Source organism: Portunus trituberculatus, chromosome 46 (genome assembly GCF_017591435.1).
Source record: "Portunus trituberculatus isolate SZX2019 chromosome 46, ASM1759143v1, whole genome shotgun sequence".
In the NCBI taxonomy this organism is placed as follows: domain Eukaryota; kingdom Metazoa; phylum Arthropoda; class Malacostraca; order Decapoda; family Portunidae; genus Portunus; species Portunus trituberculatus.
Genome location: NC_059300.1, coordinates 23,260,777 through 23,271,330, shown reverse-complemented (window position 1 = coordinate 23,271,330; position 10,554 = coordinate 23,260,777). Strand labels below are relative to the sequence as shown.

At 39.5% G+C, this 10,554-nt stretch overlaps 1 protein-coding gene across 1 annotated transcript in view; it reads right to left on the bottom strand.

The window, feature by feature from the left end:
- Positions 1 to 10,554, bottom strand: part of LOC123520192 — a 111,031-nt gene that overhangs the window by 83,840 nt on the left and 16,637 nt on the right. The window contains 1 exon segment of the mRNA XM_045282228.1: positions 10,187 to 10,246. Coding sequence (XP_045138163.1) covers positions 10,187 to 10,246 — 60 coding nt within the window.

Sequence of the window (10,554 nt, the reverse complement as noted above, 5' to 3'; positions counted from 1 at the left end):
AATCGAAGCAAGGGACACGTAAAACAAAGAAGAGAGAGTCGGGGCATTGAAGGGAATGTGTGACGCTGAGGGAAGGAGGAAAGACACATTTTTCCTTAACTGGGGAAGAGGAAGAGGATGGAACACTTTCTTCCTTTACCGGGGAGGAAGAGGAAGAAAGACGCGTTCTTCCCTTACTGGGGAAGAAGAGGAAGAAGAGTGGGACGCTTTCTTTCCTCACTGGAGAATGTTTGCACTTTAAAATTAGGAGGAAAATCTATCCTTAGTAAAAATAATGATGAAGGGGCGAGAAACCGCTCAAAATCTGCAGCGCTGAACTCTGCTTACCGATGCAAAGAAAAATATAAATGAATAAATAAAAAGATAATTAAGGAAGAATGGGGCGAACATTTGCATATGTATGAAAATGTTTTCCTGTTTTCACATCATCTCAAAAGCACATCGCAGCTTTTGCCGTGGCGAGTCTTAAAGGAATTCACGAGTATTTCATTAATATTCCAATGTGTATCACTGGATCCCTGTGAGCCTCTTGACGCAGCGTCCGCTATGCTGATGGGCAGACAATGTAATACCTCCTTCTCATCTCCCTTCTCATCACTAGCATCATCTTCCTCCTACAACATCACTGGTACCTTTCTCTATCATCACAACCTAACCACCACCACCATCAATGAGACAGTACGTGGAGTTGATTGAGTGATTTAAGGGATCAACACTTGGAGATGAGATGGGTCTTCTTGAAAAACTTCCCACTGCTCTCCACTTTTACTCATTCAATCTTTAACTCACAGCAATGGAACCTACATCTGTTTATTTTGCCATACAATAATAAGCGCCACATATACACGCACTTGATTCCTTTGCCACCCAATGATAAATATCTAATCGCCTCGAGGCACTGATAAGCTCCTAGATCCCTTTATTGCACAATGAAAACTCCTCAATCCTTCGCCGCCCAATAATAAGGACGCTATTTTCTTTGCAATCCAATGATACGCATCTCATTTTCTTCAATACCCACTGCGCACCTCCCTTCATAAGCCGCCCACTGATGAAAACATTCTTCTCTTATGTTTTCCTTCGTTTTCATCACCAGTGCCTCGGTATCAATGCAAAGCTGACACGATGCAGACATGCGAGGCCTGCCATTCATTTGTTTGGGTGCGAGGTATTTATGAGCAAAACTACCGGAAAAGACCCAGTACGTTGTCAAAATTACTTCTACTGCGCTAAACATTCCTTGGCAATCTCTAATCCACACCTCGCTTTGGAATGCATCACTTAGGTTCTGCAGGAAGGTTTCGGACAGGTCAGAGGAATGAAGACCGAAGGAGAAGGCTACACAGTGGACAGGAGTAGGTACGCTGCGTTACTCTCCTATTCACTATAAGACCAGACGTGACTCACAATGCAAACAACTTCTGGAGTACTCTCTTGCTGGAAGTCGTTATGGCAACGTAAAAGAAGCTAAACTTGGAGTACTAAAAAGGCAATTTTTTTTTCTTCACTGACATTTCCTCTTCTTGCTCATGTTCCGAAGCAGTAAACGTCCAGGAAACAATGCCCACCTCGGGGCTCGCAATGCTACACCGTTTGTTTATCACGTGGCTTGATAGTGATATGGACAACCTCTCCTTACAACTATTCATTTTCACTTTTTTTTTAAGTTCCTCCTTGTTGCTGCACCCAAATTCAACCAATCAATCAACTGCAATTAGCTATTCTGTCCCACCTTTCCTTCTTTTTCTTCTCGTTTCTTTTTCCCCTCGTCTCTTGCAGTGTTAGTAAACTGTAATCAGCAAAACCGCCTCCGAACATATTTTTGTTTCTACATGCTTGTTATTATAGCTGCCCAGCGCCGCCCACTCATTCTACCCCGCGCCCTTCCCATCGCAAGCACACAGTAATCAGTGTAACCTCCTGCCCCATTCACTTTCAGTTGCTTGTTCCTCCCCCATCACTTGTCTATTTTTACAGACTTGCTATTAGTTATTTCCTCCCCTGGCCCCTCCTATGCACGCAATCAGTCGTCACTTTTCTAGAGGGCGGGAAGAGGAGGGATGTATTTAATCAGTGAGAGGAGGAAGAAAAAGACGAAGAGGTCGACGCCCCGAGATCTTTCCCTGTCGTTGGTACCACACACTTTTGAAGCGGCATACCCTCACCGAGAAACAATCAGCGGCACGTGACATGTCGCTCACAACTATCTTATTAATCCGGTGAATGTCCACAAATATCGTGGGAATTTTCATCAAGAGCACAAATTAGTGTCATAATGCAGCATTCCTTAATTAACGTCCACGCTCTGAGCAAAGGAGGATAAAAATATACATATAAAAAAGACATCGCATATAAAATAAAAATGGCCAAACATTCAACAGGCGGCGGGAGGTAAAACACTCATAAAAGGCCGGCGCTCAAGTGGTGCCTCTCAGGGACAAACAAGAGTGAAACCAACGCAACTCATAAAATTCACGGAACCTCCACGAATAAATTTATATAAGAGAAATCCCTGACCCAGAGCACACACGGCGGGTAAACACACGTAAACACACGACCGGGGCGGAGCAAACAAACATCAGCCCGCACTCAAAATAATCAACAACGAAACTAGGAAAAGGGAAGAAAATGCTGCGTAGTTGAGATAAAAGAGAGAGAAAAAGAGAAGGAGTTGAAAAAGGACTAAATTTTACAACGAACGGGATAGGAGTGTCCGCATGGAAGGGAGGAAGTTCAAGGCTCGCTCGCTAGTTGGCTCTTCCTCTTCCTCTTCCTCCTCTTCTTCCTATTCCTCCTGAGCCCAAGAAAAGCAACCCTGGAGGCGGCGAGCACAGCAAGGAACATTTTAAGCATGCACAACATACCAGCACTATTATTTTCAGACGCTGGCAGGAGGAGGAGGAGGAGGAGGAGAGCTCAAACTTGCTGTCTCTTCAAGGTTCCACGGTGATGAAATTTTGAGGCGCAGAAAGGAGTTTTCTTGGTTATGCTTATGCCTGCTCACTTTCACACGCTTGCCCAGCCTCCGCCCGCCCTCTCTCTCTCTCTCTCTCTCTCTCTCTCTCTCTCTCTCTCTCTCACTGTATTAATTTTATTTTTTTGTGTTGTAAAGTAAAATCTGACAGAGAGAGAGAGAGAGAGAGAGAGAGAGAGAGAGAGAGAGAGAGAGAGAGAGAGAGAGAGAGTTAATTACATAAGTACCTACACATAATCTAACACCCTCATTACAACATTACAACCACCTCCAATACCCACTTCCTTTCTTCCCTCCCTCCCTCTACCCACAAGAAAATAGAAAGAGAAAGAGAAAAAGGGGAATTCCAGACAGCCTCCTCTCTCCCTCCCTCCCCCTCCTACATCCACAAAGGAAAACTCCAAAGCAAATTACCAGGCCCTCTTCCCCTCCACACCAAAATTCCTTCCACAACAAATTAGTACAAGAAATTCCACGACAAATACCCACCTCTTTATTTCCACACCACATAAAATGACTTTGATCTCACCACAATGGATGTTGGACTCTACTTCCTGCTAAAATAAGTAATCAAATTTATCTTCTGTACTGATAAATGTTCCTGATAAATGTTCTGCTTTATTCTCTATAGTATATTAAAGTCTGGCTCCTCAATGTCTTTGCCAGATTAAATGTTCTACTCTTTCTCCCGCCATGGTACAGTGGAACCATGCGTGCTTTGGGGTCCGAGGGGTCTCCAAGCGCATGGGTTCGAATCCTGTCCACGGTCCGAGTGTAGGTAGAAGGTACCCCAAAAAGTATCCCCTTTAGCCCAGAAATTCCCATGAAAAGCCCACATGGTATGAATAAAAAAAAAATAATAATAATAAAAAATAAAAGGTAAATGCCTAAATTTTTTACCATTTCTTTGTGACATGAAACAATTTGCAGTTTGTGATGAAAGTTTGTTGTGAACATTTGTGGTGAAAGTTTGTGATGAAAGTTAATGGTGAAAAGTTAATGATGAAAGGTAGTGGTGAAAAATTAGTGATGAAAGTTAGATATGAAAGCTAGTGATGAAAGTTAGTGATGAAAGTTTAAAGTTAGAGATGAAAATTGGTGATGAAAGTTAAGGTTTGTCATGAAAAGTTAGTGATGAAAGTTAGTGATAAAAAGTTAGTGATGAAAATTAGTGATGAAAGATAATGATGAAAAGAATATATTTTGCAATATCTCCCCAATTCAAAGATCAGGTGTGGCTGTAAACATGTAAAGACTGACTCAGAGGGACAGGTAATCAGGGAAAGGTGTACCATGTGGCAGTCAAAGGGTTAAACTCCCCTCAGTAAAAACACTTGATCTTTTATCCAATCCACTACAAATATTCATGAATCCTTCCACATAAACCATACAGAATCAATCCATCTATCAATAAGTGGATGATGAATAAATGAGTGAATGAATAAATATGATCTGTAATATTTTCCTCTCTCTCTCTCTCTCTCTCTCTCTCTCTCTCTCTCTCTCTCTCTCTCTCTCTCTCTCTCTCTCTCTCTCTCAATTACTAGCTCAAAGTAACTTCACTGAAAAACTCCCCAACTTTCTTCTTGTTAGAAAAATACTTCCAACCTCTTTCCTTTAAAACATATACACAAATAAGTAAATAAATAAACAAGTGAAAAGATCAACTATCAACTCAGTCATTTATAGAAAAAAAGAAACAAAAATAAATAAATAAAAATCCCTGCAGTTCAAACACCCATTCCCAAAACACAAACACTCCCATGACAGCACGCCTTCACTCCCTCATAAGGTATCCAGTGTGGAGACATGCATCCCATACTTGCCTTCATTATTCCCCTCCAGCGATCCCTATGCGAGATCCAATTAGCCTCTCATATCAATCCAATTAGCCTTCACTCCTGCCAGCCTTCCCCCTATCACCCTAACCTTCCTCAGGCCTGCATGAGGGACCCTGCCAATGGATCCTGCTACCAGACCCCCTCCCATCCCTCACTTCTCTTTGTTTTGCTTTTATCTATATTTTCTTTTCCCTTTTATCATTTTCTCATCCATCATTCTTCAACTTTTCCACTTCTTTCACTTGCTCATTTTTTTTTCCCTTTTCACTTCTCATCCCTTTCCTTGCCACTAGACCCGTGCCACTGTACCCCTGCCTCTAAAACCAAGCCACTAGACACACACCTGATGCCCTGTCCCCCTTCATTGCCAGTGTGCCATAAGACCTCATAGTTGCGGCGCCTAAGTGCAGTCAATCAGTCGATCGCTCTCTCATTAGTGTGGCGAGGCTCAGGAAAGGTGAGACACAGAATGCTACTTTGTCTTGTCATTTCCATCCTTTCATCATTCCTTTGTTGCATCAATTTTCTTTTTTTTTTTTCTTGTCATTGCTTTGTAGGATGGGAAATAATGTTGCTTGGTTTATTTTCTTTTTGTATTTTTTATCTTCCTTTTCCTGATTTTCATTTATTTTCTTATCTTTATTTTGTTAGATGAGAAAAAATACTACTTCTTTGTCTTCTTATCTTTCTTTTTCATTATTTTCTTTCAATCTACATGAGGAAATCACTCTTTATTTTACCTTCATGCTTTTATAACTTTTCTCTGTTCTTCAATTTATAAGTTTGGAAAAATATATCTATCTATCTTGCAATCATCTATTTTACTACCTAGCTATGCCTTTACTTTTCTTCTTCATTCTGCAAAGCTCCTAAACACTGCCCTCCTTACTCCTGCTCCTCCATTTCCTATTCTTAATTCCTCCATCACCTTCTCTCTCACTTCCCTCTTTGTTTTGTTCTTTCTGTAACCTTTTCTCCTTTCCCTTTATCATTTTCTTATCCATCAATTCTCAACTCTTCTACTTCCCTTAATTGTTCATTTTTCCTTTTTTACTTCTCATCCTTTTCCCATTCCTTTCACATTTCTCATTCTCTGTCACTCTTCAACACATCTAATCCATCCTCTCTTTCTCCTATTCTTCACTTCCTTTCCTCTTTTATTTACCTTTACACTTCTCCCTCCCCTTCCCCCTCTCCATCTCTCACCTACTCATAACCCTAACCCTATCTTCCCACCAATTATTTTTTCTTCCCACCTCTCGCTTCCTCCCCCAGTCTGTACCACTCAGCCACCCATCCCTCAATTAACAAAGGTGTCTCAGTAATTTCCCAGCAGATGGGTTAGAGCAAATTAAGAGTGCTGTAGTGAGAGTAATGGAGTAGCTGTGTGTGTGTGTGTGTGTGTGTGTGTGTGTGTGTGTGTGTGTGTGTGTGTGTCTTTCCTTCTCCAAACACACACACACACACACACACACACACACACACACACACACACACACACACACACACACACAATTAGGTAAATACACACACACACACACCCTTGCTATATTTGTGTGCGAGGGGAAAGATGCAAATGAGAAAAAAGTTGCTCAGAAAGGAAAAAAATAAACAAAGGCAAAAGAAAAAGGGAAAAGAAGCAAGAAAATCCAATATCATGTTTCTCTCTCTCTCTCTCTCTCTCTGAATTTTAATTTTAGAGACTTGCATGAAATACAAGAAAACACAAGAATATGGAGGAAGAAAAAGAAGAAAAAAAAAGAAAAGAGGATGATGAACAAGAACAAGAACAACAAAAAAGAAAAAAAAATCAACTTTGAACGCCAACTCAATAGAAAACAATTAGTGTAAGGAAAAGCTCAAGAAAAATAAGAAAATATCATTGAACTGTACACTGCAGGTAAGTGTCACTTGTACCAAAAAACACCATTCAGAACCTTGACCCTCACCTCAGCCCATGAAAGGAAGCATAAGGGCTGAAATGATTGGGGAACGAAGGAAATATGGGAAGAAAAAAGACCAGGGAAAGAAATATGGCTCAATGAAAGGGAACATGAAAGACTGCAAATGGAAAAAAAGAAAAAAAATAGCACATGAAGCAAGAAATAAAAAAGAAAAAGAATAGTAGAAAAAGAAGATTAGAAACAGAGAAATAAATACAACACACTGAAAGGAAATAACAAGACTCAAATGAAAAAAAAAGGAACACAAAACAAAAATCAATAAATAAATGAAAAGAAAAGAAGATAAAGAAAAGATCCAAAAACTTGACCACAAAATAATAAAACTCAAAGCAAAGCACCAAGGAACCTTCAACAAATACAAGCACCACTACAGTTACTAATAACACTGCCAAGGATGCTAATGATTACAGGGCTCACGTTTCCTCCTGTCCAACCTTCATCAACATCCCTCATCCACTCCTGCCATTCCCCTCCCCTGGATGTCACTCGTCACCCAACCCATACTGCTCTCTCTCTCTCTCTCTCTCTCTCTCTCTCTCTCTCTCTCTCTCTTTCATAATGGTGATTTCCCTTATTACCCTGATTACTATCCTTTATAAGAGAGAGAGAGAGAGAGAGAGAGAGAGAGAGAGAGAGAGAGAGAGAGAGAGAGAGAGAGAGAGAGAGTAGTAGTAGTAGTAGTAGTAGTAGTAGTAGTAGTAGTAGTAGTAGTAGTAGTAGTAGTAGTAGTAGTAGTAGTAGTAGTAGTAGTAGTAGTAGTAGTAGTAGTAGTAGTAGTAGTAGTAGTAGTAGTAGTAGTAGTAGTAGTAGTAGTAGTAGTGGTGGTGGTGGTGGTGGTGGTGGTGGTGGTGGTGGTGGTGGTGGTGGTGGTGGTGGTGGTGGTGGTGGTGGTGGTGGTAGTAGTGGTAGTAGTAGTAGTAGTAGTAGTAGTAGTAGTAGTAGTAGTAGTAGTAGTAATAGTAGTAGTAATGCTACTTCTACTTCTACTACTACTACTACTACTACTACTACTACTACTACTACTACCAGGGGTGTGGAGTCAGAGTCAGAGTCGAGGAGTCGGCTACTTTTGGCCGGAGTCGGAGTCGGAATTTGAGTCAGAGTCGGAGTCGGAGTCGGTAAAAATGAGCGACTCCGACTCCTTTACGTGATAAATTTTCGAGTAAAGATTCCACTTGATGGAGATTCCTACAAATTGGGAGAAATTGACTTTGTGGAGGATGTGTCCAATCAAGCACTACATATAAAGATCATTTTTATTAATTTATGATAATTATATAATCGTCAAGTACACTTTTATTATGGATTGACTCGAAAATATGTAAGTGTTGATTCTCTTAACTTTCGTCTTTTTTGGGTGTGGCAACTAGCGCGTTTTTTGTTTAATCTCTTCCCTTGGCCACCATCCCTCATGTAAAAAAAAAAAAAAAAAAAAGACTATATCGTTGTACTGTAAAAAAAAAAATAAATAAATAAATAAAATAAAATAAAATAAAAAAATAAATAAATAAAAGCGGAGTCGGAGTCGGAGTCGCAACCTTCAAATTTTCTGAGTCAGAGTCAGAGTCGGAGTCGCAACATTTAAATTTACTGGAGTCGGAGTCAGAGTCGAAGTCGGACTTTTGAAAATCCGACTCCACACCTCTGACTACTACTACTACTACTACTACTAAAAAAAAAAAAAAAAAAAAAAAAAATAATAATAATAATAATAATAATAACAATAAAAACAATATAGCAATCCTTTAATAACTTTACAACTTGTTTTTTTCATATCCACAATGATACATAATCATGTGATAAGCAAACTGGATTACTGCAATTCTCTGTATTATGGACTGTCTAAGTATCTCTTAAAAGACTTACAGCTTGTCATGAACAGAGCTGCCAGACTGATTACAGGCGTCTCTCCTCGTGAGAGGATAACACCTGTATTGATAGATCTGCATTGGCTGCCAATTAAAGCACGAATTGAGTACAAGATTAGTGTTATGACTCATCAGGCATTACAGTCTGGAAAACCTGAGTACTTGAGGAACTTACTGGAAACATTCCACCATGACACTACGATGGAGCTGAGACACGATGCAGACCCATACAGACTACATGAGCCAAGATATCACCTTGACATGGGATGTCAAACATTTGCAAGATGCGCACCAAGGATTTACAATAAACTGCTGAGTGATATCAAAGGTTGTGCCAGGATCGATATCTTCAAAAAGAAATTGAAGACATATTTGTTCAAGGAAGTTTATGATTTTAACGGCATGGAAATCAAAGACAATTATAGATGCTAGTTGCTTTTGAGGGAGGCTCTGCTGAGCGCTGCCTCGCAGTGGAGGGGAGCCTTGAACAAACACCCCAGGTAACAAGTAACACACATTCTCTCTGCTTCTGTTACACTTTTGCTTAAAATTTCCTGCCGCCCATTACCTTGCCCTCCTGCTTTCTTTGTGACTGGATATTTTCTGGGGTTTGCATAAAAGTCTCACTGGGGCCAAACGTTCTTATGTTGTTTACTTTTTCTTGTATTTCAATTCTCAATTTAATGAAAATTTCCTCATCTAATCTTTGGCTTGTTTTCATGATCTTTGATACCAGCAAAAGATATGCAATAAAAAATATCAATATAGTATTTGATTGCTTGATTCTTCTATATAAGGCATATATATCAACTAGAACAGCAAAGTTACTTCACTTCACAACATTGTTAAACACACAGCACACCATTCCCAAGACACACTGCTTGCTGCTTACAGAACAATTATTTCTACTAATTTCTCTTAAAGAATAAAAAAAAAAAACTTCAAACAAATCTATGTTATGAAATGACTCAAACTGAAAAAAGAATGAAGACAAACAATGTTAAGGTCAAAAGATGCAGTGCAACACATGGAGGAGAGGCATGTAATGTGTTATCTATGGAAAAGCTTTCCTCAAGTACACAACACTTCCACACACATCAAGATAATGGCAATTTGGAATAACAGTCAAGACAATAAAGATGTCAAGCTTCCATAGATACTTGAAGTGATGACTCATCATGTCAACATTTTTCTCTATAAAAGGCATCTCTGAAATTAGTATGCCTTTCAAATCTACCAACATGCACATGAAACATTTATATTTCTTTTCATTCATGCTCCATGACTGTAGAGCACATGTCTTAAAGTTAATGGGCAAAAAATAAAGCAGTGACAGGTGTTAGCATGACTGCATTACACGCCATAAATTTTCTTTTACGAGTACACTGTGAGTGGCCTGCATTGTGCAGCAATACATTGCACTAGAATGGAGAATGAGTGGCACAACAGTGATTTTAGCTAAGCTGTACAATCGAGGTTAAGTGGGAACAGCATATTAGTGTGGAGCAGTGCACAAGACCCCTGAACCACCCTACTCACACAGGCTGCTGGGATATGGACTCCCCTAGCTCCGAGAAAGCTCCAGACATCCTCCTATATCTGTGGGATTGATCAATATACACTTTGAGAGCTCATACCAAATTGAAGATCTTTCCTGCATTAACTTTCAAAACTATATGAAAGATAGTGTTTTTGTCACCAATACTTTTTGATAATTTAGCTTCACTCATTACATCTATGTAATCAAAAGTTGTCTTCTACAAAAAAAATAAACATATTGAAATAATAAAACTCAAAATGTTAGTGTGAAAGAAAACAAAAAATATGTGAATAAAGAAGTAGTTGTGAGAGAGAAAGAACATTCAGCACTGAATAGAATCTAAAGTCAATCTCAACACATTGTGTTT